Here is a 19,678-nt window from a genome sequence, read left to right on the forward strand (position 1 = left end):
GAGCAATTTTATCAGCGTGTTTACACTCAACTGACCCATCCCAAGTATGATTTTTTTTTCTTAAACTCCATTTCAGCCCCCCTGTTTGCCCCCCTGCCTCGAACTGCTTCTTTCAGAGCAAGAACAAGGAAGGAAATTGAAAATCCCAGAGAGCCCTGGACGGTCCAGATTTAGGGCTTTAGCTTTTGTTCGCACAAACTCACTTGGCTCCTAACCGGCCTCCACCCATGATCCCGACATCCGCAGCAGGCGTTCAAAACAGAGCCCAGAGCCCGGCCCCGCCAGGGACCGGCAGCCACCCCTGCCACCCGCTGCGGGGCCGGAGCCCCGGCTCTGCTCCCCGCTCCTTCTACCTCACAGCCTGCCTTTCTTCCTACCCTTTTCCTACAGCCGCCAAGGAGTTTTCCAAGTTGAGATTAGTTCTTTTTTTCCTCTGCGAACCTCGGATGATGTTAAGATTATGCAACGTTAACAGATGTGGGCTGTGTAGTTATAGCTGCCTGTCCTCGGGAGGAGCCTGCTTTAGCTTCACGGGCGCTCAGCTCGGCATGGGGATGCTCCCGGGGTGGCCCATTGGCCTGGCAAAGCAGCCGCTGCATGGGCGGCCCTACCGGGAATGATCCCAAGGGAATCGCCACCCTCCGGAGGAGGGACTGCTCCGGGGCGAAGGGCTGGCTTCTCTGGACAGCCAATCCATTGCACTTGGCTTTCCTTGTGTGCAAACTCAGATTAAATTTGTGTTCCTCAGGCAAGAAAGTATTTTTCTGCCCTTCAAGGAGAAAAACACCGTCTGTAGGAAAGAAGTGTAGCTGGGGTAGCTTGTGGTGTGTCTTGACTGGCTGCACTGCTCCTGCTAAATGCTGTCTGTGGGAATGCTGCTCTCAGGGCAGTAGCAGGATACATCCCTCTTCCCTCCTTGCCCTAAGATATCTGTGTATGATCACAGTCTCTGTGGAAAACTTCCACTATTGTGCTTTTTGGTGTTGTTCTGACCCATGGTTGAGACTTGAGCATCACTGTGATGCTGCCCTGGCAGCAGCCACCTCTGGATTGGGCCAATGCCTGTGCTGCATCAGGGATGGAGGCAGAAAATTGTTGGTCCAAAAGAGATTTTTCAGGAGTTTCACAAAGTAGATACCCAACTGGGCTGCCAGGGGCAAGCCCAAAGTCTCAAGAAATCAGCTGGAACTTGATCTGTTTGTCCTGGCTGAGCTATAACTCAGCTCGCAGCAAGCTGCGGACTTGTTATGCTTGCAAAGAAAAAGTAACTCCGAGCCTCGACCTGTCTGGTGAGCATCACTGCTAGTTTTAACTAGGAAGGAAAACACCGGTCTGGCGGGTGGCAGGAGGGTTTTGTGCTGGAAGTCAAATACTTGTCAATGGCTGTGGTGTGGAGTTAAACCGTGGAAAACAGTTGGCAGCTTAGGATGTGACAAAATTGTTAGTGACAGATCAGTACCTGAGCTAAAGCGCCTCCCTGTTTTAAGTGTTTAATGCATTAGGGGAGGCCAGATGGTCCAATGTGGATTTTTTTGGAAAAGGTTTGATCTGGTCCGTCCACTTCAGAGGAGGGTTGTCTTTGAAGTCTAATTTCTGCAGGCAAGTCAAGGAGATTGTGGTTGTTTTGCACTTCTGGCAGGGTTGATGGGTGTGTGATCAGCTGAGATTTCATGTCTATATTCTTGAACAGCCTGATTTTTTGTGGGTTTCCTTACTAGATGCTATGGGTTGGATTTTCCAGCATGGCTCATGCCCTGCACCCACTGAACTGGGAAACTGAGCCCACGCTGGCACAAGGTTTTCCTCCCTGCACCAGGACCTGGCATACCTTGCAGAGCAGAGTTAAAAATGCCAGATGACTCTAAAAAGCCTGTGTAAATAATACCTGCTTATCCAGCTCCTCCACTCCCTGGCTGCAGTCAAAGCCAGGTTTGCTGGCACCCACAATAAGGGAAAGGATTGTGCTTTGGTTTATTCCTAGCAGCTCTGCACAGCCAAAAGAGGATAGAGAAAACTCCAAGGTGGATTTACAGGGCAAACAAACAAAGCAGCCAGCAATGTTTTACTTTTGAAATGGTCACATTCAATCAAGGGTCGAAGCTGAAGGCACTGCATGCTGGCATTTCCAGGGTTACTTTTTAAGAAGGGGCAAAGGAATGCCTGCTGCAGTGTCTGGCTGTATATTTTAGCCTGCCCGTCAGGAGCCCTTGTTGACAAATGACTTGGCAACCTGAGAAAGCAGATTTGCCTCTGTCTATACTCATCCCCTAAGGGTTTCCTGAAGCATCTGCTGCTTTGCTTTCTCTCTGTGCAGCCAAACTGGCCCCCAAGGCTTTGCAGTCAGCACAGGCTGCACAGATGAAAGCTTTTAGTGAGAGGGAAACAGAAATTCAGTGTGCTGTCCTCCAGCACACCCACATTTTTTGTGGCTGCTATAAATGGACTTCTGGACTACAATTACAGGCATAGATAGTATTGGCTTGCAAAGGAACATTGCAAGTGTTCCCAGCCACTTTGCATCTGTTGTCCAATGATGAGGACAAGAAGCTTGTTCCATGGGACAGGAGGTGGCCCACAGCAGGCTCTGGGTGGCACCAGCTGCTTGGTGTGCTCAGCAAGGTGGGCATTGCAGCCATTGCTAGGGCTGTCAGTAAAGGTACCCCAGGGGCTCTGCTCCAATACAGCTCTTGTCTCCTTAGCCCTCGTGGTGCTCAGACTCCCAAGATGAAATGCAGAATGTCTTACCTACACCTCTTCTTTTTGGTGAGTTCCCACTGAATTTATTGCAGACAGATAGAGGATACCATTTCCAAAATTGCCACCTCTGTTGTGGCAGGTGCAACTACTAAGGAGATGAGCAGGACAAGGAGAAGGTGTCCCATAGGTGTTTATCAGAGATACAATTTTCTTCCAAAGTGTTTGGGGGCCAAGAACAGGCTTAACCTTCTACATCAGAGCTTTTGGACAGAGACTGAATGGTGCCTTTTGCTGCTGCCTGTGTACTGTCCACAGCCCTGTGGATGCCATGCACAGAACATGCAGGACAAATCCCATAGTCTGATTGGTCTCAGAGCTGCGAAGTGGGTAGAGTTCTCGTGCCAAAACTGCAGCTTCTTTACCCAGGCTCCCATTCTGCCCACTCAGTAGGAAAAACATCTGTTGTGCTATTCCAGCCCAGAGACTGTGTTTTGTTGTAAGGAAGATGGACAGAACTGAGATCTGGCCATTTCAGATTTGAACTTGCTTTGACGTGTTGTGGGCTTTGAACTTTATCTGAGGCTGCAGTGCCAGCCAAGCCTCAGGTCTGTAACATAGATGGTGGCTGCTGGTTTTTGTGTGACTGATGTGCAGGGAAATCCTCACACAGTCCTGGGTGGCACCACAGGCTGGAAACCCCAATTCCTCCAGTAAATCTTACAGGAACCACTCACAGCAGCTGCCACTAGTTGCTCAGCTCCAGGCTGGATGACAGACCCAAAGCTGAATCTACAGCTACTGCACCGAGTCCCACCGCTGCTGCCGGTGGTCGGCATTAATGATTGAGATGAGATTAATGATTGAGATTGGCTATTGAATAACATCTTCAGTCCTTTCTTAGCATTTATTTTGGGAATACATTTGTGTCCTAGGGATGCACACAGCTGCCCGTGTATTTTGGAAGCTCCCTTAAAGGATGTAATGCTTGTTGATGCCCCTGTGAAAAGTAATTTTTGGGTCCATGAGATAGAGCGCATGGTCAAAATACAGAAGAATCTTGTGCAGAGATGGGAGGAGATTGCTGCTGTTACACATCACCACGGTGGGAAGCAAGTGGAGGGAGAGGAAGAGCTAGCTAAGCTAAAGGGTAATGCTGGATTGGGAACCAACATTTATTCCATAAATGTGTTTTGTTCATTTTCTGTTGAAAAGAGAAAATTATTCTAAATTATGGGAAAGGTGGTGGTTTGGAGCAAGAGAGCAGACCGAAATGGTGTATGCAGGTTGAGCAGGGGCCATGGTCATGTTTGCTCATGATAGAGATGCACAAGCTTCATCTTGTTTCTCATATGCTGGTAGATATTAATGTCAGATATGCCAAAACGTCCATCACCTTGGGGTGTTTCAGCACCCAGATGGGCTGAATAATCCATACCCTACCCTGATCTCTTCTGTCCCCAGTGCCTCATGGTGTCTGGATGGGTTGTTCAAACCCTCCTGATTCACCTGCTCATCTAGATTTGTGCCAGCTCAGTGCTGGTGATGGGATGCGAGGTCAGGTATTCAACAAGCCCTGGCTGAATGCTTGTTGGGGGAAGAGCTGTGGGGCCCTCTCCTCTACCATCTTATACTCGGAATGGAGTACATGGGCTCTGCTGGGCTCCATCTGGCCGTCAGCTCTGGAGACCTACACGCTCCTCCCATGGACTCTGCACTGTGCATAACTGCTTCACATATTTGTTTAAAACTTTTCTTTTTGCTTCTTTAAAGATTTATTTCTCCTAATGTGCGCGCAGACACATGCAGACACACGCAGACACACGCAGACACAGGCACACGCAGACACAGGCACACGCAGACACACGCAGACACAGACACACACAGACACACGCAGACACAGACACACGCAGACGCAGACACACGCAGACACATGCACACGCAGACACACGCAGACACAGACACACAGACACACGCAGACACAGACACACACAGACACACGCAGACACAGACACACGCACACACAGACACACACACACACAGACACAGACACACAGACACACGCAGACACAGACACACGCAGACACAGACACACGCACACACAGACACACACACACACAGACACACACAGACACAGACACACACAGACACAGACACACACAGACACAGACACACACAGACACACGCAGACACAGACACACGCAGACACAGACACACGCAGACACAGACACACGCAGACACAGACACACACAGACACACACAGACACACAGACACACACAGACACACACAGACACACACAGACACAGACACACACAGACACAGACACACACAGACACACAGACAAAGACACACACAGACACAGACACACAGACACACACAGACACACAGACACACACAGACACACACAGACACACACAGACACACACAGACACAGACACACACAGACACACAGACAAAGACACACACAGACACAGACACACAGACACACACAGACACAGACACACACAGACACAGACACACACAGACACAGACACAGACACACGCAGACACAGACACACGCAGACACAGACACAGACACACACACACACACACAGACACAGACACACAGAGACACACAGACACAGAGACACACGCAGACACAGACAGACACACAGACACAGACACACGCAGACACAGACACACGCAGACACAGACACACGCAGACACAGACAGAGACACACACAGACACAGACACACAGAGACACACAGACACAGAGACACAGACACAGACACACGCAGACACAGACACACGCAGACACAGACACACGCAGACACAGACACACACAGACACACACAGACACAGACACACAGACACACACAGACACACACAGACACACACAGACACACACACACACACACACACACACACACAGACACACACACACAAATAGCATGGGGATGCTGAATTGAATTAGTCTGGTGCACAAAGGTGGGATTTGGCATTTGGGCCCACAGTCCAATCTAATTTCAACTGGTACAAATCCAAAACCAAATTTCATGTCTATGTTTTGATAATGCAAAATTTTTCTCTGGTGTAAGTAAATGAGATCAGAGCTTGGCCTTGGTGTTACTGCAGTGAGCTGAGCCTGCACATCGATGCTGATGGGATTTAATTTTTTTTCTTGTTTTTCCTTTTAGTCATTGAAAGCAGCCATCAGAAGGGAAGAAGTTCAAACACAGGGCTAAGGACTCCTGGTGCTCCTGTCGACAGTGTGGAGCTGGTGACTGTGGTGGCTGGGAGCACGGAGTGGGTATCACTGCCTGCCAGGCACAGAGCGGTGCCAGTGGCAAGCAGGGTCATGGGGCACACTAGTCCCCCAGTCAGCAATGGGGAGGCCACCCCACTAGGAGCAGGATCCCTGGACAACCCATCTACTGGGACAGCAACCCACCTGCCCACCCGTAGCCATCCTCCTGGTGAGTTTTATTGATGCAAGAGTCCCTGTTTGCTGTATCCACCCCATGGACTGAGCATAGCCAGTGGATTAGGAAGTATTCCTGCCCGGTGACTAGAAATGCAGATTTTTTTTAAGAAATCCAATGCCAAGAAGGCTGATTTTTTTTAACATTATAGCAAAGATGATTCTCAGAATCTGCTGCTTTATTTCACCATGGAGCAGTACCTGGAGAGTCCTGCCCATCCACAGAGCTGGAGGGCTATGCACAGAGCAGAGACCCCTGGCCATCCCCATGCCTCCTCTCAGGAGGAGCTGAACCCCATCACAAACCCAGCCTAGATTATAAAAGCCTGAGTTAAAGATACCTGGCCAGCAGTAGCTGAGATCCTCACATGGAAATCCTGCAAGTGAACACTTCCCTCTGGGATTGTTCATATTCTTCAGTCATAAGTAAACCAGTGTACTCTTCTGAGCATACCTTAAATGAAAGCCTGTTTCCCACAGCAGCAGGTTAAGGCTGTGCTGATTGTCCTGTTGCCACCTCAGTTTTTTTCTTAATATCCCTGTCTAAAATAACTGTCTTGCTGAGATATGAGCATAGAGGTTTTCTTTTATTTTTCTTTAATTCCTTATTTTTTTGTAATCTGCTTAGGGACTAGAATGTGGAGCTGCATGCCCAGGCTGCCAGCTGCTGGCTGCCCTGGCACCAGCTCCTTACTGCTTTCTGCCTTTTTAATATCTTTTAAAAAATCTGTGTTTCTTTTGCCATGCACAATAGAAGACAAAGTTTGAAATGCCATAATTTTTTGGTGACAGAAACCCTCCATTCCTGTCAATCCATCTTACAATTAAACTGTGCTCTGTTAAACAGAGGAAACATGAGGGATGCAGCTGTGAACTTACCTGTTTTATCTCGTGGGGCTGGTTACCACTGCAGGTGCTTCTGTTGCCACACAGCCAAGACAAGATAACTTTTCCATGAGAACATGACCCTCTCTGTGTTGCTTTCCAGATGCCGGAAGCCATCACCGTGCTGCAGGCAGCCAGGAGAGAGGCAGGAGAGCTCTGGCTTCTCCCAACACTCCTGCAGCTGCTGAAAGGACACCACCAGGCTTGGAAGCTGTCAGCACTGATTCGGCTGAGAGGACACAAATTGGGCATCGTGGGGTCTGGAACATGTTGGGCTTTAACAACACAATGAGGACAGTGCTTCTACCTTCATCTTCAGAATCTCATCACCCAGGTAAACTATCCCAATTCATCCTGGGAACACTGTGCAGGTGTTCCAACACCTGGCAGCAAGGTGAGTGCTCTTCTCCAGAGCAGCTGGACATTGGTTAAGCATTATAGAGCTTTGTGGATCCAGCTGTCCATCCTCACTATGTGCTCAGGGCAGTTTTCTGGCTTGCTTCATGCATGACGGTGGAGAGAGGGATCCACATGGCTTCTGGCATTGAAAATTATGAATTACCTGGTACAGCTCCCAAACACAAAGTTTCTGTGAGCATAGTGCAGACAAGGGGCCTATAGGCTGTGGGGCAGGTGGACGGTAAAAGTGGGGGATGCTAGGTGGGCAGCTAAGCCCATCTCTGGGCTCTCATTTACTTTCCCCCGTTGCCTTGCAGGCAGTGACAGCCCATCTCGATCAGCAGCTGGCTGGGTGGGCACAGAACTGACCAGCAGCCCTGCCATGGGGACTGCAGCCTCTTCATCCAGCCCCTCGGGGACCAGCCAGGGGACCAACCCCAGCACTGCCGTCCCTGGCTCCCTGGGACAGCCCCAGTCCTCCTCCCAGGCTTCAGGTACCCAGGCTGGTGCAGACCAGGTCATGCTACACCTCAGGGGGGTCACAGGGAACTCTCCAAACCCTTTGTTCACAGAATCAGCTGCCACGGACAGCACTTTCAGAGGTGAGCTTTGCTGGCCCATGATTTTGTTTTATAGATTTAAAAAGCCTCTTTATAGCTTTTGCTTTCTTGAAACAGAGAAGATTCTCTGTTTTGCGTGTACTCTGTTTTTTATTATTTAGATGGTTAGCTGAAATTCCCTGCTAAAAGCAGGAAAAAGCAATGGAAAAAATAATTTGATCCAAACCTCCCAGCATTTTCCACTTAAAAAAAAAGTTCTTTGGACCTTATCACAGTGTTTTCTGCAGGGTGTATGTCTGAAGCTGTGAAATATCTCCACTGGTCCAGTGCCAACTGCAGAGCCAGGGCAGCTCCCAGTCCCACCTGAGCTGCGTCTCCCACCCAAGTAGTGCTAGAGTGGGGCAGCAGGTTGGGAACCCAAGCTCATGGCCACACCGAGTGGGTTTGCCCTCAGCTAGACAGGGTGAGATGCCTGTGCTTAACAACTTGGCTTCACCTCGCTTGTTCTGCAGCAGCTGACTCCTGAAGATTTCAAAAACAGACTTTGCCCCACTCCACATAAATTTACTTAAAACCTGTGTTGCTGAGTCCTTATCCTTGTCCAGGGCTTGCCAGGAGCAAACACATCTTCGAGGTTCTCACAATGACATGTCCATTCCCTCTGTCACAGCTGTTGGGAGCAGCACCAGGGCTACAGAAAACATGAGATCCAGTGTCCAAAGGACAGTGTCTGGCTTCACGGCTCAGCCCCTGGCCTCAGTGCCCTTCTCAGTGGGCCTGGCACAGGGACGTTTCCCTGGGCCCTCCACAGAGCAGCAAATCACCCCTTCTCACCCAGCTTTGGAAAGCACTGCCTCAGGTGAGCTCAGTTAGTCTACAATTTTTTTCTTTTACCCCATTTTGTGCTTTCTTAAACATTTTTCCCTATGTCCTGTTAAGCCCTGGGATGTGTAGCAAGCTGCAGGCTTATATGGGAATGTGGCTGCACTCAGTTTTCCTGCCTTTGCTGTCTGATGCATTGTTCAAGCCACAAAAAAACCCCAAAAAACAAAAAACCAAAAAAACCACTAAGAGAGCCTGGGCTGATTTTTACCAGTCTTAGAGCAAAGGTGGGATTTAAAGGCAAGTCCCTTCAGTCCTTGTCCCATGGGGTTTCCTGTTGTCTGAGCCACCCTGCTCTCATGAAGCCTGGCAGCAAGCCCTAAATTCTGTGCAAAGTTTTCCTGTGGGGAGGGGATTCATGCCTTTTCAAAAGAGCACTTTGTCCAGATTGAAAACTTCCTATGCTTAATATCGTATGTGTGCTGTAAGCGTCTGGAAAGAAAATGGATCCATCTGTTTATAATTTCATATATATAAATCCAGGGTTTTTTTTGTTCTGTAGCCGTTGGAAGCAGCTACCAGCCATCCAACAACTCAGCCATGGAGAGGAGAGTTTCAGATTTCCCCACCACCAGGACCTCCATTTCCACAACAGCCACTAAGAGTGGAGGGTGGACGTTAAGGTCTCTGCCAGCCAGCACCAGGCTGGTCAACACGGCAGAGATTTCCACCTCTGGAACTGAAATCATCAACTCTTCAGCCCAGACTCAGACCCCCGGAATATCTACGGATGCCCAGGATGGTGGTGGCAGAGGTGTCACAGACCCCTTGCTCACAGGCTTGCCATCTGCTTCACAAAGCACTTCCACAAGTGAGTTTTGACAGATAGCTGTATATGTCAGAACATTATTTGAAGATTTATTATTAACAAAATACATCCTTTTTATTTTAAAGAAAGGAGAAATAATATTGTATTTGGCACATTCTGTACATTTAAAAACATTTCACAGAAATGAAAGTATGGATAAATATTATTCTTGTTGGAAAGGGAGGATAGATTTTCCTTGAAAAGTTTCAGTTGAATTCTGCTAGCAACAACTTTAGCAGTTCCTGTTTAGAGACCATTCCCCCCATCTTAATGATTTCCCAGTATTAAATATTTCTGTGTTGAATATTCACACATATGTTGTCTACATCTACTGATAGCAGGAGATGAGAGGGTAATAAATGAAGTGAAGAGGGCTGAAAACTACCCAGAAGTTTTCCTTTAAGTGTATGCAGTTTTGTATTTCTTTTCTCCTATTTCAGCCTTTAGCAGCAATTACAAACACAAGAGCATCCCAGCTGCTGATGTCACGCTGCACTCGGACACCCGTGGTGCTGACATGCCCAGCATGGCAGGGGAGACACTGATGTCCTCTGCAAATGGCCACACAGCTGGGCTGACAAGAGGGTCTGCCACCAGCATCGACCCCACAAGCTTCTTGGGGGTGACCTCCTCCTCCTCAGAGACTGTGACACATCGTCCAAACAGCTCACAGGAAACCACTTATCTTCCAGCCCACCCCGAAGATCCTTTGCTCACAAGGTCCCTCTCTGCCTCTGAAAGTATTTTCAGAGGTAAATTTGTTAGTCTGGAAGCTGTCTGCCTTGGGGATGGATGAGATTTCACATCCCTGCACTGTTTTTCTCTAGATATGGCCATCAGTTACTACTCGATACCTGGATGTTTCTTTTACTAACTGCACTGGGCTGGCAGTGGGTCAGGTGGGAAGGGGAACAGTGGATGTCAACTTTTGGGTGAGAAAGTGAAAAACATCATTGTTCTCATTGCTAATGAAATTCCTTTCCTGGGAAAATCATTGGTTAGAAATACTGCAGCACACACTTTTTACCTGCCAGAGATGCTTGCTGGGGATTTGCAGCCATCGTCTCATGCTATGTCTGCCATGCAGGCTAGTCTGTAGAACATGTGTTTTTGATTTTCATGGCTTTTTGTAAGCCACATGTGATTGAACTTGAGAGATTCACCTCTTACTAGAGCAACACCTTCAGTTTCTCAATGGGCAATATAGAAATGCTTGCTGTGCAAACAATCACTCAAATGTATAGCTCTGTATGTATAAATCAAGCCCAGTTTTGTTGTATCTTAGGTGTCAGAAGCAGCCAACAACCAGTTAACAGCACAATGGCAGAGAAAACCCCCCTCGCTTCCTCAGCCATGGCCAGCAGCAATGGTGGGAGGACCCCGAAGTCTGCCACAGTCAGCAACCAGTGGGCAGCAGAAGTCTCCACATCCAGCAGTGGCATGTACAGGACCTTGGGCACAATCCAATCCTTGTCCACATCTTCTGTGAGAGGCACCTACAGAGTTCAGGGGTCTATAAAAGTGATGGATTTAACTGAGCGAGTGGCAGACTCTTCCTTGACACACTCTCACTCTCCTTCAGAAGATCCTTCCCCAGGTGAGCTCACATTGGAATTGAAATGCCATTTTTCTTACAAGCCAAAGTAGGACTGTTACTGTAGCTTGCAGTTGCCCAACCCTTTTCTGCTGTGTAGAATATACTGTTTGGAAGGATGCAGTGTGATTTTGTGTGAAATATTTCAGCTCTTGCTTGACAAAAAAAATTTAGGTTTTTTACAGAAGGGGCACATACATGGAAAGTTTCATTATGCCAAGAAAAATAATTAACTTTCAAATCACAATCCCTTTTTTACTATCTCCAGTTGCTATCTCTGTGTTATAGGCAAGAGAACTAAGCAAGCAAGGATTAGATCATATCCCTGCAGTCCTGGGGATCAGGCTTCAGTTCCTACCTTCTGTCCTACCTCTTGGATCATACTCTTTCCCAGAAACTGAACCAACTCAGCAAATTTAGGGCAACTTTGTATGTGATCTCTGAGGTCCTTCATGCTGCTGTTTGGTCCTTCATACTGTGGTGCTGAAGGGGTCTGGTCCCAATGATCCCATTTCTTCAGACTTCTCTAAGACCTTCACACTGCTCAGCATAGTTCCTTGTCTGAACTGATTTTCAGGCTTTTCTGGGTTGTCACAGTATTTGTTCCAGCAGCATGGAGTGCACTCAGGCATGTAATGGTGAAATCAAGTGCACAGCGTAAGTATTTCAACAGTTTTTATATAACAGCATTTTTCTCAGCATAAAACTATGGTTTTTAGAAGACAAATTTTTGTAGGAAGGTTTTATGTCTTTGGAAATTTCCTATTTTCTCTGAATTGACATCTTCTCATATTTTCTACTTGTGTTTGTACTTGCTGCTTCTGGGTGTTACTGGAAGAAAGCTCCTTTATAGTTTCATATGTGTAAAAGTTTAAATCATTTCTTTATCTTATTTTAGCTTCTGGAAGCAGCCATATGCCATTCAGCATCCTGTCAACAGAGAGACCCAATTTCCCCACAACCAGCACCTCCATTTCCACAGCAGGCACCAGGAGTGGAGGGAGGATGTTAAGGTCTCTGCCAGCCAGCACCATGCTGGCCCAAACAACAGAAATTTCCACCACTGGTACCGAAAACATCAGCTCTCCAGGCCATTCCCAGTCTTCTTTGGGAGACAGAAGTCCCACCATGTTGTCCCTGAACCTATTGCTCACAGGCTCATCATCTTCTTTGGAAAGCACTTCCCCAGGTGAGTTCTGACATTTCTATGGGGCTTCTGCCTGTAGACATCAGACATTCACCTGTATAGGGAAGTGAGAGCATGCCAGAAGGTGCTGGACAATAGCATTGAATATTATAGATGAAAATTTCAATTTTCAGAGAAAAATACATTATCTATTTCTTACATTTAGTCACCAGAAAAACCCAGCCTTACTGCCAGAGTACAGTCTGGCCTCGAGATCTGCTGTGTTTTCAGAGACAGCATGATTTCAGGACTGCCCTGTTGGCTGTGTTTATACAAGCAGGAACAGCCCCAGTCATTCCTGACTTCCATGCTGGGGTCCAAAGGCAGTATTTGCTGATCCCATACAAGCCTGTCACGCTTTGTTTGAGTATCAGGGAGTTGGGTGCTGCATAGCTTTACCTTGCTCATTGTGGGTGCTGAGGTGGCAGTGTGGGCATGTGGTGTCCATGGCAGGACTGCAGCACTGAGAGCAGTGCCAAAGGTCAGCAAACCCAAAAGTGCTCCCATGACTTGTTCCTAGTACCCTCTGCAGGGAATCTTCCTGTGAGCAGCACCTCCTTGCACAGAAAAGGGTTGTGTCTTCACAGTTAGCATTTTCTCCAGGTTTGGATCTGACAAGTTCTATCTGTGCTGTCAGGCTGAGGGTGGTGGTAGAAGAGAGCATGCCTGCCTGTTTGTAGCTTAGGATGCATAAACCCATTTTGCTTTGCCCTTTCTTAGCAGAAGAGACTTCAACAATGGGAGGATACCTGCCTCTCACCAGTACGCCCAGTGCAGAGTTAATCACCACTGGTAAGGAGAGGAGCACCCTGCCCATGTTGGACACCCATGGAGCATCCAGTGCAGCAAGGAGTTCTGCTCCCACTCCATCCCGTACCAGCCCCTTGGACATGGTCCTTCTGCTGTCCTCATCATCAGAAGAGCCTGGGAAGCAGAATGATTTTTCACAGAGTGGTGCTGAACACAGTGAGCTTCCAACAAAGCTGCTGCCTGCAATTTCTCCCAGCATTTCAGTGCCTTCACCTTCACCAAGTGCTTCAGGTGGGTCTTAGGATTTCCCAGTTTATTGTGGAGGATGTTCCTCCTCCTCACCTGCCTCCCTAGCTTTCACCCTTCCTTTTCTAGTTTTAAACTAGATTTGTAGTTTTAGTAAGCCCAGTTTATAGTGAAGGGCATCTGAGCACTGCATGGTTGGTAAGTTACTCGCCTCATGGCACTCAAGGCAGAGCCCCTTGTGTCAGGAGCTGGATGGCAGGCAGCTCTTCTGGGCCACTTGTGAAGGTTGCCATGGAGCATTGGCCTCAGCCCTCAGACCTGGGGAACCTGGCACAAGATGTGGTGGGGGACTGGTGGGTTGCTTACATCCCAGTTATTGTGTGTTTCAGCCTCAGCTCTGCTGCCACAGTCCCACTAGAGAATGGTTTGAAACCCACTGGTCTGCCCAAGGGAATGTTCTGCAGGATATTCAAGGCCAGGTCCTACCTCCCTGCCACTGTTCTCCTTCAGAAAAACTATGTCCCCCAGTATGTTTTATTTTTCTGATGTAATGGGGAAGGCTACAGACCACCTAGGAATCCCACTTAGCAAATAAGTGACGTTGGTCACCAAGTGTCAACTCTTCTATTGTGCTGAAATATTCAGATTTTAGTACTGGTAGAGGCCTCAAAGGTATTGTTAATATACAATGTATATATAGATGTGTGTGTATGTGTGTGTGTGTGTGTATCTTTGCTTTGCAATTCCAGGGAGAGGAAGAAGAGTTTCTGGTATTCCTACTGAGACCACGTACACCTCGACCACACTCTCCAGCCACAAGGAGGTGACATCTCAAGCTGCATCTAGCCACGGCATGTGGAGCACAGAAGCAGAAAACCCCACACCCCACCTGAACACAGCCGGAGAGACTCACACTGGGCCCCTCCCGTCCTCCATGGCATGGCCTGGGATGAGACATGTGCCATCTGGCCGATCAGAGTACCCAGAGCCCAAGGTCACCCTTTCATCTGGAGTTTTCACCTACTTCTCAGCTGCTGGTGAACCTTCCAGTGAGTTTTTCTGAATGCCAGGTTAACATTTGACTACTGCTCCCTCCCCTTCTCCATGGGATTCATATGACCACTAGCATGTGTCACCACTATTCCAGGTGTCATGGGTAGGATATATAAACCCATTGGTGTTGTGTATCTGCAGCTGTTGACGCTTAAGGGGAAAGGCCTCAAGAATGAGACGTAGCTCGTTGCTGTAGGACACATCAACTACCTGTCTGGGTTGGAGTGATAATTATAAATAACATAAATATTCCATTATGACTCTAATAATACTAGTTGTCCCTCTGTATTTGGACAGTGCTGTTTGTTTGGAATAGGCTTTGTGTGTCAAATCCACATTTAAGATAGATAAATATGTAAGATATACTTCATGTGTTTTCAATCTGTGTTTGTTATTAATCTTCATTGCCAAAGAGAATTATTGTAGAGCTCACAAGCGCTGTCTGTTCTGAGATCATGAAATTAGATGTCTGCTTTTTGTTCCTATTCCAGCCATTAGCAGCAGCCATCACTCCCTAAGCAACTCAAGTGCTGAGGAAAGGATGTCCAGCCCCATCACTGATCCCGTGTACAGTTCATCCACGTCTGCTGGTGAGGAAGGAAGGATGCTGCCCACAGCAATGGATGGCACCTTGGCTGGTGGCATGGAGACCTCTTCTTCCTATGTCAAAGTTTCCAGCTCTTCAGGGCTGGCTGAGCCAGCACTGGTGGAGCAGAGTGAGACAGCCAATGCCTCCACCAGCAGTGGTGGCTACACAGACCTTGCAACAGAGACTGTCTTCATACGTTCTTCCAAGATACCCACTTATTCTTCTTTCCAAAATGATCTCAAAAGTAAGTTGATGTTGCTGGCTGTACATTTGGAGGAAATTCACTTTGTCCTGTTTTTATCTATGTTGTACATAAAGCTCTCCTTCATTACTACATGCAAAGCCACCTGTGGCTTCACTCAGAGGGATATTTTCATCAAAGGACTCAAGGCCAGACCCCACATAGATAGGAAGCTGTTCCAGAAGTGAAGCCATGAACCCTCCTGTTTTGATGGCTGCATTACTTTTTTTGTGTTCTAACCCCTTTCTTTTGGATGATGCTTTCAGAAGTGTTTCATGATGACCTCAGTCAGTTGTAGAATTGAACCAAATTTTCAATACCCTGGTTTTTTTTAGAGGTGGCTGAACTTAGCTGTACATCCTGAAATTTGTACTATAGGATTGACTGCACCTTTTATGCTAAATAATTTTTTGCAGACTGATGTGCTATGCATTTAGGATTTTCTGACTGCAAAGTTTTGAATCAGTGAGTTCATGATAAACTGGAAATTAGCATAATGTAATAACTTCAGCCTGCAGAGGCATGAGTTCACTGTGTCTAAAAACAAATTGACTGAAGAAGGTGGATATTATGTAGATGGGAATGGAAGATAAGAGGAAGAGAATATGAGTTTTATAAATTATGAGTGATAAAGAGAACAGATGGGTTTTCCTGCTTAGCTTGCCACAAATATCGTGGAATGTTAAGTGCTCAATCACTTTGGAAAAGCAATATGTGAAGAACAGTGTTTTGGAAATCTACGTGTTTCACAGGAGCCTTGTGTCTGTCAGAGTTCACCATTTTAGAATTAAGAATTAGTCAATTAAGGAGCACACAAGACTCTTAATTCCATAGCCATTCTTGAACGGTGCTCCAAATTTTTAGAAGAGCATGGGCCAGTTCACGGACAAGAACATCTTTTGTATTTAGCAAGTGGTTTTAATATGACATCAAAATACTTTCATATTACTTTGTCTTTCTAATATATTTTGTCCTTTTACTTCAGACTTTTCAGGTAGCCATCAGCCAGTCAGCAGCATCGATGCTGAGAAAAGGACCTCGGATTCTCATACGGATGGCACATACATTTCTATCACATACACCAGAGGAGGAGAAAGGACTCTCCTGTCTATCTCTAACAACAGCACCTCTGCTGATTCCTCAGAAAGTTCCACCTTTTTTTCTGAAGTTTCCAGCCCTTCTGATGCATTAAAATCATCTGTGGCTCAGGACAGGCGAACCAATGCATCAAGTGATAACAGTTTTGTTGAACCATCTACAGAGCCATTGCTGGTACACTCTTCGAAACTGTTGACTTCTACTTCTACAGGCAGCACAGAAAATACAACTCGCTCCAACACTGAGACTGAGTTGTTGGCCACTAACAGATCATCTCTATCTTCATCATCATTTCCAGTGTCCTCCTCACTGTCATCGCTGCATCACTTGCAGTCATCAACACCACCACCAACTCATCTGTTTACACCATCAGAATCACCTGAGCCACGCTCGTCCTCTGTGATGGCATCTTCACCCCCTCTGCAAGCTTTGTCATCCTCCTTGCCCACTTCCTCATTGCTCTCCTCGTCTTATTCATTAGCATCTTTATTGCCTCTGGTTTCGTCACCCTCGTCCATCTTGCAGTCCAGTCACAGTGATCAAGCAAGCACCACTGTAGCTGTGACTGTGGTCAGGCGGGTGCCATCCACAGCCACCATGGCTGGGAGCCCACCCAGAGAGACCAAGCACGATGTCACACACCAGCCCCAAATCAGCACCACCTTCAGCTTGACTGGGTCTCCTCTCCCTACAGCACCTATGGAGCTGCTTGGTGGACACTCCATGTCCACGTCCATATCCACGTCCACTCCTGTCGCAGTAACAGAAACTGCCTTGCTTAGAGCTGCCACCACCCAGGAGGGCAGCTCTGAGAAGGCAACATCACTGCTCACCACAGCCAGTGTTGTTCCACGGGCTGGTCCAACAGATGTACCCCTTATTCCCTTACCAAGTGCAACAAACCACAGCAACATTGTCCCTGCAGTGGCACTGACCACGGTGAAACCTCCTGTACTGACAACACCAGCCAGTCGCCAGCCAACCCCAGGTGAAGCTACCACCATGAAAGACCACAGAGCTCAAATGCCCACTCCCACTAAGCATGTGTACACCACTGGTGAAATCACAGAAGCTGTGGATCCAACCACTGCAAAGCCTGGTAAAGTCACTGAGGAAAACATCCCTGTTACAAGTCCTTCTGAAGCCCCTCCAACCAGCAAGACCACTGTGAGAATTGCAACTACTTTGGCTGCTACCAAACCAACCACTGTTCCTCCACTGAGTAGCACAGTTGGGCTGAAGACGTCATCTGCAGCAACAGGTAATGTGTATAATCGCACTCATCAACGGGGCCAGGGATGAGGAGGGCAGGAATGCCTGGGTCATACTTTTAAACATCTTAGGAAGGTTGTGTGCATATGCATGACAAGTCTGTTGTCAGCACAGTTTGACAGCAACAACTCTGTCTCCCTGTTGGTATTTTTAAGCTAAGGGTTTAGGAATCAAGTTGAACTGCTGGAATAAGGGTGAGCGCTATGGTGAACATTTATGATAGAAAGGTTAAGCTGAAATTTTGAGAAAATAAAACTGACGGACCTTCCAGGTAAGCATAGGGTGCATTTAGTGTTTGTTGATAGGTGAACAGTATCAATTGATATCAATTGATATCTGTCTTATTAATGAGAAAAGACAGTTGGCCAGCACTGGGTAATTGTGTTGGAACTGCTTCTGTTATTACAACCTGTGGTTGTTTTCTCCCCACCTTGCTAGAAAATCTCTTAACTCAAGGGCCTGCTGCTTCTCCCGGTAGGGTATGTACAATAGTCTTCCTGAGTGTGTTATTATAGTCATTTATTACTATTGACAGGCTCTTTATCTTCTCAAGTAAATACATTTAATGAAGTTTTATATGAATGGAAATAGACTGTGTATTTGAAGTTTAGAGCCTGGCCTTCATGCCACTCTAGGATATTGTGTGCACTAAAGGCATTAATCTGAGTGAAATGCTGAGAATAATATATATTCCATCCAATAATTAAGTATTTAAAGGTTATTTTGCAGGCTGATTGGTATTAATTATAGCTATGGCTTAATGAAAAAATCACTGTAGGGGAATGAATTGTATTTAATTGAAAATTAAGGCAGTGTATCCTTTTTTGCAACAGTCACACTTCTGCCAAATTAATTTTTCCCTTTAATACTGAGATTAGCCATTTGTCAGAATACAAAAGATCCTTCTGCTGCCTTGGACATGGGCATTCACTACCATGAGAGAAGAGCTGCAAAAAACTCTAAAAACTGCAAACTGGAGGATGGCCAAGTGAAAGCCATTGTTTTAAAACACACCCCCTCATTTTTGTCTGCTTAGATTAGCAACACTAAATCTCCGTCTTGCTGATGCTGAAGTAGCTGTGCCAGGCTAGTTGAGGCATGAGATTACATCAAATGGTGTTTCCCACTGCAGAGGTTGGTTTGCGACTGTTGGGTCTGCAGGCCCTGTGTGATACCACAGGGTATCACGGTGCCGTCAGAAATACACACATGGGTTTGGCTCTTGTACTTCATGCTTTAAACACAGAGCCAATCCTTCCTGCCTCTGTTGCAGCACTCAGCAGCAGCCACAAAACAGGTATAAGTGGTATGTAAGATGTCTCGTTTGTCTTGTAGCACCTTGTTGCAGACAAGTCCTATGGTCTGCCCTTGCATGTGTGTGATGTGCATTTGTGCTCGCATGAGTCACACATCCAGCAAGAGGAGGAGCTTTTTTGACCGGGACATCTTCTTCTTTTTTGTTCTTTTTTTTTTAAAAGGGAAAGTATTGGATATCTCCTCCAGAATTTGCAGTTTGTGTTGGCTAATCAGTGAATGATCTGAGACTACGGTCAGTAATCTCCTGATAAGCCATATATCGCAGTGGTGTCTGCTCCCCAAGCCCTTACTCACCCAGCAGGAAGAGCATTATGAGTAGTGGCACAGGCAGGTATGGAGAAAAGGGGTAACAGCTGGGCTGCCTCCATCATTACTGGATAATCTACAGACTGTCAGTGTTCAAGCATTAGCTATGGACCACAGAAACAGGGCTTAGATGAAAAGAGCAGGACTTTGGTGAAACAGCTCATGCTTCCATGTCTAGCTGTGGCTCTCAAGGTTCCTTCTTTGGTCTCTCCATCCATAACTGTTGGGTTGTTTGTCTTTAAAAACCACCCTGAGATCTTCTGATGAGCAGTGCTGGAGACAAGCGGGTGTTCCTATTAACATGGATCCACATTGGATCCCAAGAACTTTTGAATG

The 19,678-nt window shown here is 46.9% G+C and overlaps 1 protein-coding gene across 7 annotated transcripts in view; it reads left to right on the top strand.

Annotated features, from left to right (window-relative positions):
• HEG1 (heart development protein with EGF like domains 1) overlaps positions 1-19,678 on the top strand; it is a 55,344-nt gene that overhangs the window by 14,297 nt on the left and 21,369 nt on the right. For 3 of the 7 annotated variants that reach the window (XR_011698393.1, XM_071562065.1, XM_071562070.1), the window contains exons 2-13: positions 5,873-6,151; positions 7,145-7,375; positions 7,758-8,042; positions 8,671-8,859; positions 9,385-9,693; positions 10,104-10,442; positions 10,976-11,287; positions 12,183-12,473; positions 13,191-13,511; positions 14,216-14,515; positions 15,011-15,352; positions 16,335-17,708. Coding sequence is in view for 6 of the 7 variants with exons in the window: in XM_071562065.1 (XP_071418166.1) it covers positions 5,873-6,151; positions 7,145-7,375; positions 7,758-8,042; positions 8,671-8,859; positions 9,385-9,693; positions 10,104-10,442; positions 10,976-11,287; positions 12,183-12,473; positions 13,191-13,511; positions 14,216-14,515; positions 15,011-15,352; positions 16,335-17,708 (4,572 nt within the window). In the remaining variant the exon portion in view is untranslated. Of the gene's footprint in view, positions 1-5,872; positions 6,152-7,144; positions 7,376-7,757; positions 8,043-8,670; positions 8,860-9,384; positions 9,694-10,103; positions 10,443-10,975; positions 11,288-12,182; positions 12,474-13,190; positions 13,512-14,215; positions 14,516-15,010; positions 15,353-16,334; positions 17,709-19,197; positions 19,268-19,678 lie in introns of those variants that run through there. The other 4 variants (XM_071562071.1, XM_071562066.1, XM_071562067.1 and 1 more) reach the window with 4 other exon arrangements.

The sequence above is a fragment of the Pithys albifrons genome, chromosome 8, assembly GCF_047495875.1.
Source record: "Pithys albifrons albifrons isolate INPA30051 chromosome 8, PitAlb_v1, whole genome shotgun sequence".
NCBI lineage: Eukaryota > Metazoa > Chordata > Aves > Passeriformes > Thamnophilidae > Pithys > Pithys albifrons.